Raw genomic sequence first — 19,807 nt, 5'->3', positions numbered from 1 at the left:
TTCACCTTTTTCGGGAAATTATTTCCATCTGATGAAAGCTTATAATTTTTTTCTTTTTTGGAACTAGAGTCAAGTATGCCCATTCCTTATAGACCCTTCTTCTCAAGCTACAGAGTGGCTGAAGACACATTTGAAAGACTCGCGTTTGGAAGTCATTAATCAACAGGTTTGTATGACTTAAAATTGAGACACGAACTGGTACCCGCGTGTCACGGTGGGCGCAGTTCTGGGTCTGTATTCAGGAGGCACAGACTCGGTGCTGTGACATACCTGGCGTGGGACCCAGGGAAGGTAGCTTTACTTTTCGTAGCTTTACTACGAAAGGGATGAGAATATTTATTTGATGGCTCTAAATGCTAGGCATTAATCTAAACCCTAGGAATTTGCTAGTGAGTAAGGTAGTCAGTCGCATGTCTGTCCTCGTGGTGACGCCGGTCTGGGAGGTTAGAGAGACAGTTACATGAGCATTTACGTGGCATTATGATCAAAGCCGTCAGTATAGGCTCCCAGAGAAGGAAGAGTTCCCAACACTGCTTGGAGAGAGACTGCTGGACCTGCAGTGTACGGTGCTTTCTTTCTGCGCCTCTCTTCATGTCCTGTGCCCGCACCTCACCGGTAAGCATCTCTCATGTCCCAGCAGGAGACACGTCGATTCGCAAAACATAATCATAGTCGTGAGCTCTCACTGCCATATTTATCGTGCTGAGAAAATTATTTGGGGTCAGGTTTTTGTTGTGTTTTTTTCTCTTTGAGAAAGTCCTAGTGTAATTTGTATTCATTTTCATAGATATTCTTTAGGTGCTTAAACAGTTACCTCATTTAAACATATTTCATTTATGAAATGGAGGTACTTGCTTCATTTGTGGGGTAAGAATAAGTTAGGGGCGCCTGGGTGACTCAGTCGTTAAGCCTCTGCCTTCAGCTCAGATCATGATCCCAGGGTCCTGGGGTTAAGACCCACATCGGGCTCTCTGCTTGGTGGAAGCGTGCTTCCCCCTCTCCCACTCCCCATGCTTGTGTTCCCTCTCTCATTGTCTCTCTCGCTCTCTCTCAAATAAATAAATAAAATATTTTTTTTTAAAAAGAATTAACTATAAATTAGATAATACATAAAATGCTTTAATACCACTTTTATGGTTTATGGGAGGAGAGCTTAGTAATTATTATTCCAAATATTTAATTTTTGTAACCATAGTTGGAGGCTTGAAGTGAAGTTTCAAACCCTTTTACTAGCTAGAAAGTCTAAAAATCTCACCTGGTTACAGAATTTTGTCCAGATGCTCTTTCCATAGTGATTAGACCTAGCACATACCACATCAAGGGAAGTTGGCTAGAATTCATCATTTGTCTTTCCTCTTCCGTTCAGTGTTTGATTTTGAACATAACCAAAGTAGTTCTTAGTAATATTTGGGTGAGTAGCTTATATAAGGAATTTGGAAAATTTGTTTCTGCATCAAGTTGAAATTTGAAATCATCATAAAGGATTGAAAAAGCTTTCTTTTTTTTGTAAAAATCTTCACTTTTTGTATGTCTATTTGAATTATTTATGAAATCTATTTGATAATTTTTCAACTAAATTGATTCATCAGCCAGTACTTATAACTAGAAAAGCAGTCATGAATAATGTGAATTATTAATATGCACATTTAATTTTAAAGTAGTCATATTATTCCTATTAATATATTCCTTCATTATCTGTAAGGACCTTTGTAGATATTAAGGTAATAAAGGAATTAATGTGTATTCTTTTTTATTTTCTCAGGATAGTAACTTTATTACGGCTCTTGAGTTGGCAGTACGTTTTGGGAAAACCCTTATTATCCAAGAGATGGATGGTGTAGAACCCGTTCTTTATCCATTGTTGAGACGAGATCTGGTTGCTCAAGGTAAGCATTTGACACTTTGCAGAGTCACTATTTTTAGAATTTCCACAGTAAGTAACTTCATAGCTCACTTGGACCTGTGTCGGTCTTGCCGCTGAATGTGACTTTTCTGGCTGAGTTGGGGAATGCTGTCGTGGTCCAGAAGGGAGAGTCGGTGAGCTCTTGCCTTTATAGAGGTGTCCTCGTGTCAGGGTTTCCAAGACTCTCCCAGGGACAGTGTGTGTCCAGAAGACACAGGATTTGAAACAGTCTCACTGTGGGCTAAGATGCGTCGCAGGGACAAGACAGAAGTTGAAGTCAGCCTAGAGAGAACGTGTAGTGTGAGGTCAGCAGTCCAGAACTGAGGTGCCAACCTCCGAGCTTCTGCCATTGGGGTCCTGCGGGGCGAGCCTGCTGCTCCCAGGACCAGCTTGTGACAGCACCTCTGCAGTGGCAGGGGCCAAGGAGGCTTAGTGGACACTCGGTCACACGGTATTGTGGCCAGCCCGTCCTGCCTGGCAGGAGACCACATTCCAGACCCTCCCGCCCCAACGAAAGCAGCCCTTGGGTATAACCCACACTGTGCGGTGCGCGTTGGGGGCGGTTCACCTGAGGACCCAGCCGGTATGCCCTCTCCAGAAGTGGGGAAGCCAGTCATCTGAGCAGCGGGCCCTGCTGTGGGCAGAGTCTCGGGACCCCAATTTTCCTCTCTCTGCACAGCTCCCGCAGTCCGCCCCGTCGGCGGGAACGTCTGTGCTCCCGCTCCGAACGTCTGTATCCCGCTCTGATACATATGCGCACGCACAGACTGACACCGCGCCACGCTGGCTCTGCAGGACTTAGTTGACCGTGCGAGCTTGAAATAGAACCTGGAGCTGCTGCGGCAGACAGACGCGGGTCAGAAGTGGGGCGGGTGCGGCCTGGCAGGGGTTGATGTGCTGTGATGGGGCCAGTAGGGTGGACTTTGGACTTTGTAAGCAAGAGCTCCCTTCCAGATGTCAGTCTCTGTGCTCAGTCAGGCTGTTCCTCACCAGTACTAATCCGGATCTGTGAACTAGCTCCGATACCTTTTTTCCCCTTATAATTTTTACTTAAATTCTAGTTAACACACAGTGCAGTATTGGTTTCTGGAGTAGGATTCAGTGGTTCATCACTTACATACCACACCCAGTGCTCATCACAAGTGCCCTCCTTAATGCCCAGCCCTCACCTAGCCCATCCCCTACCCACCTCCACCCATGCACCCTCAATTTGTTCTGTGTCAGTAAGAGAAGCTTATTATTTCCCTATTTCATTCCCCCACCATATGTTCATCTGGTTTCTTAAATTCCATGTATGAGTGAAATTGTATGGTATTTGTCTTTCTCTGACTTGTTTCACTTAGCATTATACTTTCTGATTCCATCCACATCATTGCAAATGGCAAGATTTCATCCTTTTTGATGGCTGAGTAATATTCCATTACACACACACACACACACACACACACACACACACACACACACACATATCTTCCTTATCTATTCATCAGTTGATGGGCATTTGGACTCTCTCCATAGTTTGGCTATTGTAGATAATGCTGCTGTAAACATCAGGGTTCATGTGTCCCTTTGAATCAGCATTTTTTCATCCTTTACATAAATACCCAGTAGTGCAGTTGCTGGGTCGTGGGGTAGCCCTATTTTTAACTTCTTGAGGAACCTCCATGATGTTTTCCAGAGTGGCTGCACCAGCTTGCATTCCCACCAGCAGTGGAGAAGGGTTCCCCTTTCTCCACATCCTCACCAACATCTGCCATTTCCTGACTTGTTGATTTTAGCCATTCTGACTGGTATGAGGTGGTATCTCATTGTGGTTTTGATTTGTATTTCCTTGATGCCAAATGATGTGGAGCACTTTTTCATGTGTCTGTTGGCCATCTGGATATCTTCTTTGCAGAAATGTCTATTCATGGTCTCTGCCCATTTCTTGATTGGATTATTTGTTCTTTGGGTGTTGAGTTTGACAAGTTCTTTATAGATTTTAGATACTAACCCTTTGTCTGATATGTCATTTGAGAATATCATCTCCCATTCTGTCAGTTGTCTTTTGGTTTTGTTGACTGTTTCCTTTGCTGTGCAAAAGCTTTTGATCTTGATGAAATCATTTATTTATTTGACAGACATAGGTCACAAGTAGGCAGAGAGGCAGGCAGAGAGAGAGAGAGAGAGAGGAGGAAGCAGGCTCCCTGCTGAGCAGAGAGCCTGATGCGGGGCTTGATCCCAGGACCCTGAGACCGTGACCTGAACCGAAGGCAGAGGCTTAACCCACTGAGCCACTCAGGTGCCCCTTAAATTGTCATTCTTGTTTGGCTCATAGGCCGGGTTCTGTTAGTGTCAGGTGTGCGGCCCCATGACGGAGCACTGGTGGACGTGACTCAGTGCTCATCGTGGGACACGTGCGCCCCTCTCCGCCTACCTCAGCTTTCTTCTGTCTGAGGCATTTCCTTTCCTGTGTCCTTCAGGAAGACCCATTGGGAATAAACTTCTTCTTCTTTGATTTCTGAGGGAGATTTGTTTTTCGGCCTGGCATGGAATCCTGGGTTGGTACTTATTTTCTTTAGCAGTTTAAAGATTTTATTCCTTCATCTTCTAGCTTTTGTCAGTCCCATTGAGAAACCACCCGCTGCTTTTATCCTTGCTCTTCAGCGAGCGATGGGTCGTTTTCCTCCCGATGCTTTACGACTTCGTCATTGGTTCCCAGCGGTTGATTATGATGTCCCTAGAACTGGCTTTCTTTGCGTTTATCCTGCTTAAGTTTTCTTGAAACATCCAGTTGATGTAGAACTATTTCATTGGGGTTTTTAAATTTGTGTTTTTCTGATAAAGGTTGTAGTTCAACATTGTTGTGATATTGTTTTTTGGACATTTATATATCCTTTTTCATAAAATGCTTATTGAATTATTTTCATATTAACTTAAAAAAAGTTTTAAAGTAAAATTTAAAAATCCATTCTGGGGTTCTCAAAAACTCCTTACAATACTTTTCTTAGTCTTTGAAAATAATCTTTGAAAGTGTGTATTTTGTACTTAAAAAATAAATTATTTGTTGTCAACTTAAAATTTTAAGTTTTTGGTATAATTGCTGATTTATTTTTCTGTGTGTGCTGTATAATGGATATCCTTTTTTAATTAAATTTTGGAATATACTCCTTTATGAGGCGGAACTTCATTTTCTCTTAGTTTCTTCCCTCAGATCACTTGTATATGGCAGTCTGAATATGTCCTTCGAAGTTAATAATGGGCATCCTTGCAATTCCTCATATATTGATAATCCTAGGTTTTCACCAGCTCTTTCTGTCTTTACGTAGTACATCTAAAAAGCTAGAAAATGAACACTTTTAAAAAAATATGTATTTTAGAGAGAGCAAGAGAGAGGCAGCATGAGTCGGAGGGGTGGAGGGAAAGGGAGAGAGAATCCCAAGCAGACTCCCTACTCAGCAGGGAGCCCAATGCGAGACTTGATCCCAGGACCCTGAGATCATGACCTGGAGCCGAAGGCAGACGCTTTACCGACTGAGCCACCAAAGCCACTCAATGAACATCTTTTAACTGATGAGTTACATGGAGAATTGTATATAATTGAGTTGTTTTTGTTTGTGTCACCTATAATCAGTCATTTCAGGAAAATTTTGAATAAAATGTAATATGTATATATTTCTTTGATGCATCAGTATCCCAAAATCGTCTTACTGACTGGTGCTTAGCCCTGTTTGTGTATGTGCCGATGAACAGGGCATTCTGGTTCCTCGTTCCTTGGGCAGCTAACTGCTACTATTCCATACGCTACTAAAAAGCCTGTGCTAGTGACTGTTGAGAAATACTAGGATATGTAAATTAGGTTTTGTAATGTCATGAAGCAAAGGACAGAATATTGAAGCCAACTAAATGTGTTGTTTTAAACAAATAGGACCACGTTATGTGGTACAAATAGGTGACAAAATTATTGACTACAATGAAGAATTCCGCCTTTTCTTGTCAACAAGAAACCCGAATCCCTTCATCCCGCCGGACGCAGCCTCCATCGTTACAGAGGTCAACTTCACTACCACCAGGAGTGGATTGCGAGGACAGGTACATGTGGCCCCCGAGACGTGACCTCTGTGGTCTCCGGCAGCTTGGTGCAGCTTGGTGTATCAGAGGACTCACGGCACTGGAGGTGCCTTTGTGGAAGTGATTAGTGTTTAAACTTTTGGAACCATCTTGACAATCTGTTCGTGGGTGGAGTCCAGCATTGGGGTTTCCTTTATCATTTGTGTCAGACTCGTGCGTCTGTTGTTAGCATGGAAGCGCTGCTTCTTCCAGCCGCACATTAATTTCAGGGTCGATTTCTGTCATGTGTGGGAGAGTTTGGGAGAGAGAAGGATCATAGATTGAGTTCAGCTACGTTTTCTGTTTTAATTATAAAAACTGAAGTTCACATTACAAGAACTCCGTTTCAGTTGATTTGTTTGGCTGATTGAGGGCGGGTGTTAGAGTCCCCAGCTGACAATTGTTTTTCCACTAGAACGTATGCCTCTTTGAATTTTCATCTCTGTGTATGGCTTCTTATGATTTAGACCATTATGTGAATCTCAAAATGATTTTTTATATTCTAGGCTTTTGCTTACATAGTTTCCTCACTCATTTTCCTCTTAAGGCTATCTTGCCTGTTGACTTTGAGTCCTTCTGTTTTTCACTCACCTAACAGTTGTAGACTCTTCCTGTTTTCATTTACTATGATAGTGTGTATATTTGGTACATTTTTACTTAGTTATAATTTTCAAAAATTTCCTTTAAAATTCTTTTTCTTATAATAACATATAGCTCACAGCATGTGTTTTTATGGACGGTATGTTTTGACTTACTTGGATGATACTTCTTATAAATAAAACTATGAAGGGATTACTCAGAGCCTGGCAGAATTGACTGATGAAATTGCTCATTCTGTCTGGAGCCTGGCCGTCCCCACACATGGGGTCAGATCCGTCCAAAGTGCTCAGTGAGGTCGCTTGTCCGGCAGCTTTGCAGTGACGTGTTCTATGTCCCTCCTGTGTCACAAACCCTAATTTAAAGTTTCAAAATGAAGAATTTGACATAGCATTTAAAAATAGCTTTAGGAAGATTGATTTAATTAACCCATTTAAAGTGTGCAGTTCTGTGGCTTTTTAGTGGACTGCCAGGTTCTTGTGGTAACTCTCTGTTGCACATTTTGAAGAACAGCCAGACTTTTCCAGGGTGACTGTGCTTTACTTCCCTGCCAGCAACATGTGAGGGTTCTGTTTCCCCCTCCCGGTTTTGCTGACACACATTGTTATTTGTCTTTTCAACTGTAGCCGTTCCAGTGGGGGTGAAGTGGTATCTCACTGGGATTGGGAGGATAGAGTATTTTAAGTAAGAGATCTCTTTGTTTCTTTATAGGGGTATTTGCCACTTAAAAAATCTAGTTTCCATGGTTGTTACATATTTAATCTAATTTTAGAACTAAATATTACACATTGATATGTTAAGTAAGAAAATTTTCTTACACGACGTATACTATTTAATGTTTTATTGATCAGTTTAACTGTTTGCCTCTTTTTCATCAAAAAATTATGAAAATTATAATATATTATGAATTATGAATATTACAATAGTCTTATTTAATTAAAGTCAAATGAAGTACATAATATCATAATAATTGCAATATTTGGCACAACACAAGGCCTATTTGTGGGAAGTTTGTTTTGTTCTGTTTGAACTTTACTGCTAAAACAACTGACTTAAAAAAATTATTTTTAGCTTTTGGCTTTAACTATTCAGCATGAGAAACCTGACTTAGAGGAGCAGAAAACAAAACTATTACAACAGGAAGAAGATAAGAAAATACAGTTAGCCAAGCTTGAGGAATCTCTTTTAGAGGTAAAATTTAGTTATTCAGGATGCTTTCTTATATTATATTTTTTAAGTGAATATAATTAATAGCTATTTAAAAATTCAGTAATACCTTCCACATGTTTTTGGTTGTATCAAAGATATCTTAAAATAAATAATCAGAGAGAAAAAAGTAGATATCTTGGAATGCAAGATCTTAAGAAGTAATGGTAATTAATGTCTAAAATAAGTGATTTTTAAGGAATACTGACTTTATATTGTATTATTTCACTAATGTTGAATTATCTATTATGTGCTTAGAGTTTCAAGCAGCATTAAAATGTAGCATGAAATTATGATTTAATCTGTAACTTTAAGTAGTTTTTATTTTATTAGATTGATAAAATTAATACATATCCTTTGATGATATACTATGTAATGATTTACTCTAACATTCTCATAAGCTATAAAATGTTGAAATTCTTTTAAAATAACGTAAGTTTTCATAAACATTATTTAATGATAGCTAAGATGGGCTTCTTTTAATAGGTTATTTTAATATGTATGATAATATTCACATTATTTTATGGATTTTTGCTGCAGACACTTGCCACATCCCAAGGGAATATTTTGGAAAATAAGGATTTGATTGAGTCTTTGAATCAGACGAAAGCGAGCAGCGCACTTATTCAGGAGTCACTGAAAGAATCTTACAAACTCCAAGTTTCCCTTGACCAAGTAATTGTTTCCTTTTTTTTGTAATCTTATATCATGTGTTCTTAAGCTTTTATGTTAATATGACTAAACAGTGGAGAGTCAAGACTTCGGGGGAATGATGGTTACAAAAAAGAAAGTTCTTCAGAAAGCCCAGAACCTGGGTCTGATGGGTCCTGCTCTGGGGGTGGGGTGAGATGCTCAGGGCACCGAGCCTGAGGTCCGCTGGCCTCTGTTGACTTCTGGCGCCGCATTAGCTCTGGTTCTGGGGTGACAGTTCTATACTGAAGTTGAAAATGAGAGTACTGCAAATGACTGCTAAGAGCATCTTTGCCATTCCTGGAGCTTTTTAAGATTAAGGTACATTCAGTATATTAAGTAGGAGTTCTAAGGTGTTTTTTCCATTAAAAACATTTTCTTCCCTTAAGATGCCATGGCTTAAAGTGCCTTTTGCCTTTCTTTTGATAAGCCCTTTTGCAAAATCCTAGCCCAAGTTCAGAACAGCCTGCCTTTCCTTCTGCACTCTGGTGATGGAGCTTTGCCTGAAGGTGGGCAGATGCCCGGACAGATGAGGGTTCCTATGCATTTCTGGGCTCCAGCCTCCCCTGGGCCTGTGCTGAAGGCATCCTTTTGGTGCCATCCAGCCCTTGTCCTGGCTGTGCACCTGCAGGGCACTGCCGTTTGTCCTGAGAAAGCCTCTGCGGGAACTGCTGCTGGAGTAGGTGTGCAGCCCATGGCAAGCCCGGCCCCCTGGCTGAGCCCAGCCGATGGTGCACCCCTCTTTTCCCGGTCTCACAGCACAGGGCTTGGCCTCCCTCCTGCATGCACAGCACCGAGGTACCCCGTAATGGCACCACCTCTGTGATCTGGTGCTGGGATCACAGTGACTCTCAAGTCCCGCTGGGAACACTAGGCCCTGCCCCGTTGGGGCCCCTTCCCTGCCATCCTAGGGGTCCGTGTGCTCTCCCGTCTGTTCTGCGCCCACGCGGAGCCTGACCCCCAGTCCAGGCTCCGCTCCACCAGTGTTCCTGCGGCACCAGCACCCACATGCTCTACACTCGCAGTCGCTCTGCACTCGCAGTTGCTCTGCACTCGCAGTCGCTCTACACTCGCGGTCTCCACGCTCCCCTCCCCGCAGGGGCGGTGGTGCCCTGCCGTCTGGCCACCCTAACAGCGACCCTACGCTGCCTCCCTCTGGGCACGCACAGTCGCACCGCTTCTCTTGGGGCATGATTGCTGAGCAGCCCCCCTCACTGCTCCCTCAGGCACCCTCCAGAGGGCCGTGCATGTGGTCCCGGAGCTGAGACTTCTTTAATCTGCGGTGCTCAGTCTTGTAAGAGGAAGGCAGGCTATATGGTGCTGTGTGACATGTCACCGTGTGGCACCCGTGTGGGACGCGCAGGGCGGCCGGCGGGGCACAGGGTGGCAGGTGCGCGCCAGCGCTGAGGGCTACCTTTCCACCCTCTGGTCTGCAGGAGCGGGATGCCTACCTTCCCCTGGCTGACAGCGCCAGCAAGATGTACTTCATCATCTCCGACTTGTCCAAAATTAACAACATGTACCGCTTCAGCCTGGCAGCCTTTCTGCGACTTTTCCAGCGAGCTCTGCGGAACAAGCAGGTACACCGTCCTTATCCCATAGTGGGCAGTGGCTGAGGTGCCTTGACTAGGGGCTTGGCTTAGGGTGAGAATTGCCTGTGAAAACTTGTCTGGAATTCTGTTTTCAGAAGGCCAATGGGACTGTTTCAAACTATCTAAAGAGACTAGCTCAGAAACTAGCTGAATTGTTTTGCCCTCTATACCAACCATCCTGGGGTGACCATCCTCTCAATGGAAATGATTTCAGTTCTGACTACAAATCCATAAGTAATAGATTATCATTAAAATGGTATAAGGCTAAGAAATTATCTACATAATCTCATTCCTTGGAGAAAACAACACTGAAAATGTCATTGTCAGTCATTTGAGCTGTGCTCCGTGCCAGGTTCTGTAGCTAAGGAGGCCAGAGGAGTGTCCTCCGCCTTATGGAGTGTGTCTGCTAAGGGGTAGGGGGTGTCTTCACCCACAGGTATCGCACAGTCCTTACAGTAAGCCCCAGCATAGCACGGACAGCTTTCATGCCCTCCGTAGAAACCTGCACAGTGTTTCGAAAGATTGTGAGGCCGGACGGTCCGAGCCCTGTGCGCACATGCTATCTAGACGTTTTCCTAACCCCAGGCTCGGCCGATCTGACGGTGGTTTTCTTCAGCTCATGGCTTCTGTGGGAAATTTGGCCAGGGCCAAGCAGCGATGGCTCCCCTCTCTTTGACAGTGTTTGGGACGTCAGCTGGAACAGGAGGGGCAGAACAGGGGTGGGAGGGGGAGGCTCCCCTGCTCGCCCGGTGCCTGGGGCAAGAGGGCTTGGTAAGGAGGACACCGAGCTGGACTTCTATGCCACACAGAGTTGCGATGTCTGGTAGGACATGTTGGTGGCTGAATGTGTGTTCCGGTGCACGAGGCAGAAGCTGTTGTAAGTCAGCCTGGGGTTAGTGTCACTTGTGTTGTGTGCAGTCTGGCGGAAGCAGTCCCAAAGCTGCTGGGATCGAGAGGGTGTCAGGGGGGGCACACCTCTTGACAAGAGGCTGTCAGAGAATGGGCCTATGGGTTTGTTTTTCTTTTTCTTTTTTTTTTTTTAGGTGTTTTTTTTTTAATAAGATTTTATTTATTTATTTGACAGAGAGAGATCACAAGTAGAGAGAGAGGAAGGCAGAGAGAGAGGGAAGCAGGCTCCCTGCTGAGCAGAGAGCCCGATGCGGGCCTCGATCCCAGGACCCTGAGATCATGACCTGAGCCAAAGGCAGCGGCTTAACCCACTGAGCTACCCAGGCGCCCTTGTTTTTGTTTTTCTTAAGGATTTTATTTGTTTATTTGACAGACAGAGATCACAAGTAGACAGGCAGGCAGAGAGAGGAGGAAGCAGGTTCTCTGCTGAGCAGAGAGCCTGATGCGGGGCTTGATCCCAGGACCCCGAGATCATGACCTGAGCCGAAGGCAGAGGGTTAACCCACTGAACCACCCAGGCGCCCCAGAGAATGGCCCTGTGTTTTAAGGCAGCTACAGACATTGACGGTTTCTTTTTTTTTCAGTGGGTTGCTTCTCTAGTTTTCTTCTGAGTTAAATTCCTAGACTTGGATGACTGGGACTAAAGTGCCCGTCTGTAAGCTCTCAGACAAATGCCTCTCATTGCCTTTGGGGACACATGCTGTTGGCGTGTTCAATCGAGGCAGTGACAACGCCTTTTCCATCTGTGTCTCCACCAACTGTGGATTATATCTTTGAATAATTTTTGCATGATAAATTTCTCATAAATTACTTAGAAAAAGTTCACAATTATATGTTTATTTTAAATTCTTTCTTTTCCTTTAGTGTAGAAATATTCCTGTTCAAAGTTAGTGACTCTGACGGCACCTGGGTGGCTCAGTGAGTTAAGCCTCTGCCTTCAGCTCAGTTCATGATCTCAGGGTCCTGGGATCGAGGCCCGCATCGGGCTCTCTGCTCAGCGGGGAGCCGGCTTCCTCCTCTCTCTCTCTGCCTGCCTCTCTGCCTACTTGTGATCTCTTTCTGTCAAATAAATAAATAAATAAATGAAATCTTAAAAAAAAAAAAAAAAAGTCAGCGACTCTGAAGGAGTATGAGAACTGGTGAAGAGGTTAGCAGTTCTGCCTGAACCCAGTGAGAACTTGGGTTATTCTGGTGCACAGCTCCGTGTCTCCTCAGGAACCGGCATTCTTTGGTGGTGTAGCTCTTGAATAACACTGACCTTTGTGTGTGTGTGCATGTGTGTGTTTGTGTGTATTTTGTGTGTGCATGTGCATGTTGGTGTTTCCGTATGTGTGCATGTGTATGTGTGTGTGTGTGTTTGTGTGTATTGTGCATGTGCGTGATCTTCGTGAAGCAGTAGTGAAGGGGAGAGGCTGTTTGCCACGTGAGCTCTCACGTAGGACAGGTACCCTGGGGCCGGGCCAGGGCCTGCTGCACATGAGCTCCAGCCTGTGTGGTTTTATGTCGGTGTCACACCTCACCCTGCTTATCCTGGATGTAGTTCTTGAAACTGTTAGAATTGTTGTTCGAAATGTTACAATTGTCGTATGAGGTTTTTTCTTGTCAGTTATAATCATAAGCAAGAAAATTTAGCTAACTAGTACAGCGGAGTGGAGCTTTCACGGGCTGTTTCCTCCAAGTGCTCCCTGAGGTGAGATGTAAAGCTCTATCACTATTGGGGAGCAGACCAGCCTTGACAGTTCCCTCTGTCGGTGTCCACACCAATCCCTTCTTAGTAAGCAGAGGGAACAGCCATTAGTGCTATTTTCCAGATCATGGCTGTCATGTACCACACAGAAGCAGAGAACAGGCGAAACACTAAAGGTGGTACGAGTTCTTAAACAGCATCACGGTCGAAGTTATTGTCCATCTTCAGCTAACGTGGAAGGCGTGGTTTAACATTGTTCAGGTTCTTATATTGAGGATTAGAAAATTTTATATTGGGTGGTTCTGGTCATCCTGTTTTGGGGCTGGGTTGATTATTATAATACAAGGAATGAAATGGATTTAGCCCATACTCATAGTATTTTAAATGCCATTAGGTATCAAAGTGGTATCGTCAAATTCAATTCACATTGTTTTATTAGAAATTGACTGTAATTTTCATTCTTTGAAATCCTTAATTCTGTGCATTAAAGAAAAATACATCAAATATTTTTCTTGTATTAGTGTACAAATTTAATGTACTTGTTTGGCCCCTTGAATTGACAAAGATAATTGCTCCAGAATCAGCTTTGAGTCTGGAGGAGCAGTTTATAGGTGTGATTATGCTATGGGGTATTATTTACATGTTTATAAATTTCCTAATGGTTTTTTAAATTTTCTAATTGTAATCTATAGGAATCTGAAAATACAGAACAGAGAATCCAGTCTCTTATCAGCTCATTAAAACATATGGTCTATGAATATATATGCCATTGCCTATTCAAGGTAAGAAGTACTGTTTTTTCATGTATAAAATACGACCTGTATTTTGATTTGATTCATTATTACAGTTAACTTGTATCACATTTACCTACAGAAAGGTATTGAAATTGGCATTTCTGGTACTTTCCCAGAATGATGCTTATTGCTAACTGGAAGGTCTCACGGCGGTGCGGGCTGTGGCTGGGAGGGAGGAGAGTGCGAGCAAGGAAGAGAGAGCACACATGTAGGGGTCGGCCGCTGTGGCTCTGGACACCAGCAGCCCAGAAGGAGGACCCTGTGACAGGCTGTGGAGGTCATTTTCTAGGTGCACCGCTGTCCCCTGCTCAGCACTGGTGCCAGTGTGCACCACAGTAGGACGTTTGGGGGGTCTGTTTGGGAATACTTCCTCCACACAGTTGTTAAATTCAAAAATACCTCTTGATATGGCCAGTGTCTCCTAGGTTGGGAGACAAAACTGGTTTCATTCCTGGCGTTAGGAAGTAAATTAATGCCTGATCTTGAGTTGTGAAATTTGTCATCGGTGTCTTCGTATTACAAGGGTCCCCGAGGAATAGATAGTAAAATGTAATTTAGAAATTTTTGAGTGTTGTAGAAAATAGAAGCTTTCACTTAGGATTTTTTTTTTTTTTTTTTTTAAGTACTGGTCTTAGGGTATAGGCTGAGCTAGATGAGGAAGAGCTTTGTAAAGGCAATTAACTACATGAGAGAAACAGTTACTAGGGTGTGGGTACGTAGGGTTCTTAGAAAATCTTGGGAAAGATACAGTTAATACATTCTTCAGAAGGGGACAGTAACTTTTTTGAGTAGTCAGAATGTTGATGATCTTTCCTTGAGATGGAATTATTACTGGATGCTCAAAGACCTATAGTTGGACATTTCTGTGGGATGTGTCTTTAATGAAAACTGTGGAGACTCCATATAGGTCTATAGACAGTGTATATGTGTATTTTGGAGCTCTTATGATTAGCCATCCTTCTAAAAATTTGGCTCCCAGTTTTAACTTGCATACATGAGGAATTATAAGCAGATAAGGAAGGTAAAATAAACAGCTTTAATAAAAATTCAGAGGAGATAAAAAATATTTATAAGCCATAACTTGATAAAAAATAGAAAGATTAATAATATCCAGATTAATAATAACCAGATTAATAATATCTGCTTATAAGCAGATGATCTCAAAGCCCAATTTGTCCCTAAAACGTTATGACCTTAGGTAGATATGAGGATGGCATCTCTAACATTTGCGTAATGTATTTTTGCACATAATACTTAAGCATTTTTATTACACAGACACAACTTAAAAATATTTTCTGAAAGAGTTTCAAGCTTTATTTTATTTTAAGTTTATTTTACATTCCTTATTTGCCGTGTTTGTTAATTTTCTTGGTATTCTAAAGAATAAGCTGTTTACAGAACAAGTCCACTTTATTGTAATTATTTTTAAATTTTATTTTTTAATCATTGGATTTATTTTTGATTGCTATGTTATGAATTCTTATGATTAGTTTTTATTTTATTCACATATAATGTATTATTTGCTCAGGGGTACAGATCTGTGATTCCTCAGGCTTACACACTTCACAGCACTCAACATAGCACATGGCCTCCTCAGTGTCCCATCACCCAGCCACCCTGTCCCTACCCACCACGCCCCAGCAACCCTCAGTATGTTTCCTCAGATTAACAGTCTCTTATGGTTTATCTCCCTCCCTGGTCCCGTCTTGGTTCATTTTTTCTCCCTTCCTTTGTAGCTTTAACCTTTCTTATTCTTCTAGCAAATACATTAGAGCCACAAAGCTTCATTTTGATCACTCTCCTAAGAATATACTTAATGCTTTTTTACTTTTCTTTCAAGACCTATACACTGAAATAGGCTGTGATTTGTGAAAATATCACAGACCTGCACTTAGTTTAAAAATGTTTCAATGGAAAGATAATAGAAACTTTCCTATTCACTGCAGAGGTCAGCACCTTGTTCAGAATTCCTTGTTTCTGATCCGTATGTCTGTGCCTCTGCCTATGTGTTCTTACTTTTTTTTTAGTAATACACTGTGTTGACTGATGATATTTAAACCCTTATGTCATGTGTTCTGTCATGTAATTAGGGGAAGATACAGTGCATGTTCAGTGTGGAGACGGTTGACTCTGTCAGTGAAGTTTATTTGGGGCTGCTCCCTGTGCAAACACACGGCAGTGAGGCTCCAGCCAGCTTCCTGTTGCACGACACAGGGGCGCAAAGGCTGGGTGTCCTCAGCAGTGTGGTGCGCATGTGCGATTCCTTATCGCCCGTCTTGAGATATACTTCTCTGTTGTGAGCAGTTAACACTCACCTTTAGAAAGCTGTCATGTATAATTCTAGAGTCGTGTTTTAACTGGTGATGGACTGTCTGGTTTCTGATACTCAGGTTTCTCTATCAGTGTGAATTCAGCAATCCACGGAGTTCCAGCGTTGCATAACAAGAAAGCACAGGAATTGTAGAGCAATGAGATAATTTCTCAAAACTGAGCATTGTAATCTGACCTAAGGTGGAACTGATTTCATATTTTAGTGAGAGGTTTTTGTATTTGTAGCAGTCACCTTCACATTACCCTGCCTGCCAGTCTCTCTTGCTGATGTTGCTGGTGTGTTGGTGACAGCGTTGTGACAACGAGAGACCCTAAAACAGAAGCTGGGTTATTAGTGGTCATGTCACACCCACAGAAAACCAGCTTGACATGGAACAAAAATGATTGACTTGTTTTGTAGCAGAAACTTTGGACTTTTAATAAACCAAACCAAATGGAGAAAGCTGTTGAGCTCTTTCCCTTGAGGTCATTGGCTCTGCCATTCTTCTTCTCCAAGTGACCAAAAAGTGTTTCTTTCAATAACCAAAGTATTTTGGACAATTATAGCATAAGTAGTATACTTGGTTCCCCAAAATTTATGATTATAATGGAACTGAGTGCAAGTTAGTACTTCTCCAGGTAATTTCTTCATCCCAGTTTATCACTTGGAGTAGATACAAAGTAGTGGAAGTTTCGTTGGAGTGTTAAATAATTTCCACATATATTGCATGAGAGTAGAGAAAAGGGTTGGAAAGAGGCCTCGGAGAGCCTGTACTCTCAGTGTTTGCCCTTCCTTGCAGAAGTATTTCCTAAGGGAGCTCTGATGTGGTGCAGAAAGACTGTCTGGTGAGGTGTGGAGAGCTTCCCTCACCTCCCTCTTCCAATGAATTGGCTAGTTGAGTAAAATACAGATGAATCATACATTTTCAAAGTAAAATCCTAGTGTCTCATGATTGTATTTCTCTGACAAATCATTGAATTTGGATTCTGGTATTTTTTCCTGTCAAAATGTGTTTTCTTTAACAGAAAAGTGGACGTTCTTTGATTGGCTGTTTATAAATTTTTTAACTTGTTGCTGTTAAAATGAATCCTGATAATTTGGATCATTTTCTTCTGCTTAGGAAATTTTGAAACTTAGCATTTATCTAACTCTTTAGATTTTCATAAGTAGAGTTGGATTGCATATAATTATTCATTAAAACGTGTGACTTCGAGCACAAGTGTGGGTACTCAAGGTCGGTGCTGTCTCAGTATTGTGTAGATTAGAGCAAGTTCATACGGTAACATCTGTTTTATACTTTCCCTGAGTGTGTTTGCGAGTGATGAATAGTGTAGAGTACTCTTCTTCTTCCTACTGCTTCTTAATCTCTGAGAATCATGCGGTTTATAGAATTTTTTAAGATAAATTTCCTCTTCAGTGCAGTATTATGTAGTACATCAGGTGACTGCAAAGTGGGTAGTTATTTTCTGTCACCTTCCAATGTTCCAGGCACTGTGCAAGGACATGCATTGTTACTTAATTCCTACAACAACCCCATTCTAGAAGGGAGGAAATCAAGATTTAGAGCTAGCACCTTTCTGTAGGTTTTCTGGATGTAGAGGATGTCGGAACTGGAATTTAAACCCACTCTGCTGGATGCCGGAGACTTGGGCTGACCGGCTGGGGGTAAAGCTGAATGGTTGTGTCTGAAAAGGTGAACTGTGTCCCAGCCGAGACATGCACTTGAGGATTCCCATATCTCTTCTGAGTCCTGTGCTAATGGTTTTACCCTTTGTGAACATTGACCAGCACGTGTAATGACAGAGGATGCACTGTGTGGCTGAGTCATACCATGTAGTCATCTCCTAATGCTCTCTCTTCATGCTAATTATGTTGATAATCACTTGAGAGGCTGCTTATTATATGGCCCCTTGATAGTAAAGAATTTTGTAAGAGAACCCAAGTGTGATGAGATAAATTGACATTGAACTAAAAAACCCTAAATTTTCTGGTCTGATGAGCAGTGTAGATCAAGGACATTGGAGGCACAAAATGTTTTCTCAACTAGCTATTGGCAGGTTTTTTGTTGTTATTGTTTGAAATAAGTACGCAGGAAGTTTGTAAGCTTGATCTTCATTCTTAATTTGACTCCGGTTTATTTAGAAATAATATGTTCTCTTGTCTCTCAGTAAATTAATTTTTAGGCGTACTTTTGAGTCATAATTGTTCTTTATTAGAATACTGTTTCTAAATACTACGGCTGACTGCCAGCAACAGCTTCTTTGGCCATTTTCAGCCGGGAACACCATCGACAGAGATCCTGGTGAGCCTGGTTGGGCCACGTGACTCATACTCCCTGATACCTGAGAACACCGCACATCTCCTCAGATGGTGTGTCCTGCTTTTTATATTTTTAAGCCACATGGGAGTTATTTCACACACATAGTAGTTGGTTATAACATTTTTTCCACACCCGAGTGATGGCCATCTGCTTATAGTTTTTCTGCTTTGAGAACTTTTTTTTTCAGGCATTGACTATGTTATAGTTGTAAACACATGGTTTTTATTTATTCACTTAATAGGCATTCGTTGAGTACTTGTGTATACATGTGTAACATATACTTTCATAAAGGAAATTATCCTCTCGTGTTATTCAAGACACTGAATCTTTCCGACAGAGGGGTGATTTTCCCGCAGGTGAGGAGATCACTTGCTGGTAGTCTCTACAGCCCTTATAGTTAGCCTAGGTGTAGATTTATAATCATATGCACGTATGAGATATAAAATGTTATTTATAGTGTGGGGGAAGCTATATAAAATGCTTAAACTATAAACTGGCGGGAAAGATGGTATTAGAGTAGATGATTTTTTGTTGTTTTTAATAAGCATTTACTGTATTTTTAAACAGAAATGAGATGTTTATTTTAGAAAATTTACAAAATACACTTAAGAGAAAAAGAAGAAACCAAAAATAACTTATGGTTGTAAAAGTAAATCACCAATAAAAATTGATTCCATTTTTTTCAATTTTTTTGGCAGGTATTTATCCGTATATGTTTATATGAACATATTGCCCTTCTTTCCATTGTATATGGGCTATGTTATATATTTTGATTTGAATATTATTTATGATAAACTTTTGAACATTTGGTTTGTTTCAGTTTTTCCTCCATAATAAAAAATCTTGCATCAAATGCCCTCATTTCTTATCTATAAATACATTCATCATCCCTTTGCATAACTTTCTAGAAATGAAATACCTTGATTTAAGGGCATAGAGAATGTTCTGGATCATGTAAGCATACACAATGACAGATTGAAGATTACTAATGCAGGGGGTTGATCTTTATGGTAATTCAGACCTCAAAATTGGATTTCAGCTTGTTAAATAAACCTGTGTTTTTAAATCATAGAATTATATGATGTATATTATTAATACATAAATTATATGATGTATATATAAATGATACATATGCATTTATATGATATACATCAATAAATATAAATTATATGATGTATATATACAGTTATATGATGACTGATCTTTAATGTTTTCTCTAAAACTTCAGGTACTTTCTCTATCCTTCCCACCTACAACTTGGAAATATTGTTTTGTGGAGGGGCCACTGGGATAGTCATTTCTTATATTGGTAAAAGTAGATAATTTAAAGATTCCTATCAGTACTGTGCTTTTCTGAAAACACAAATTTAGAAACAGCAAGATAACATTTGTTATTCTTTTCAGGCTGATCAGTTGATGTTTGCTTTGCATTTTGTTCGAGGCATGCATCCTGAACTTTTTCAAGAAAATGTAAGTGGGGTTAAGGGAGGAGACTGTTAGAGTTACATAGAAGTTTGGTAATGGGCAGATTTATGGTTGGAGTAGAAATAACTTTGTCTAGAAATTATCAACCTATTGATTTTTTACTAAGTTAAAAATTTAGTGCAAGATGCTGATTTCTGCTTCTCCCCTCTGGGTGGGCCCAGCATGTGGAAGGGATGGTGAGGCAGAGTGACTTACCCCAGTGTTTCTAGACCTTTCTGAACCCC

At 41.5% G+C, this 19,807-nt stretch overlaps 1 protein-coding gene across 6 annotated transcripts in view; it reads left to right on the top strand.

Annotated features, from left to right (window-relative positions):
* DYNC2H1 (dynein cytoplasmic 2 heavy chain 1) overlaps positions 1–19,807 on the top strand; it is a 256,601-nt gene that overhangs the window by 113,029 nt on the left and 123,765 nt on the right. For all 6 annotated transcript variants that reach the window (XM_059418474.1, XM_059418477.1, XM_059418470.1 and 3 more), the window contains 8 exons: positions 68–166; positions 1,763–1,886; positions 5,811–5,974; positions 7,661–7,780; positions 8,336–8,470; positions 9,922–10,065; positions 13,366–13,455; positions 19,503–19,568. In XM_059418474.1, coding sequence (XP_059274457.1) covers positions 68–166; positions 1,763–1,886; positions 5,811–5,974; positions 7,661–7,780; positions 8,336–8,470; positions 9,922–10,065; positions 13,366–13,455; positions 19,503–19,568 — 942 coding nt within the window. The remainder of the gene's footprint in view (positions 1–67; positions 167–1,762; positions 1,887–5,810; positions 5,975–7,660; positions 7,781–8,335; positions 8,471–9,921; positions 10,066–13,365; positions 13,456–19,502; positions 19,569–19,807) is intronic.

This window comes from Mustela nigripes, chromosome 1 (assembly GCF_022355385.1).
Source record: "Mustela nigripes isolate SB6536 chromosome 1, MUSNIG.SB6536, whole genome shotgun sequence".
In the NCBI taxonomy this organism is placed as follows: Eukaryota; Metazoa; Chordata; class Mammalia; order Carnivora; family Mustelidae; genus Mustela; species Mustela nigripes.
This window is presented reverse-complemented; position numbering and strand designations above follow the sequence as displayed.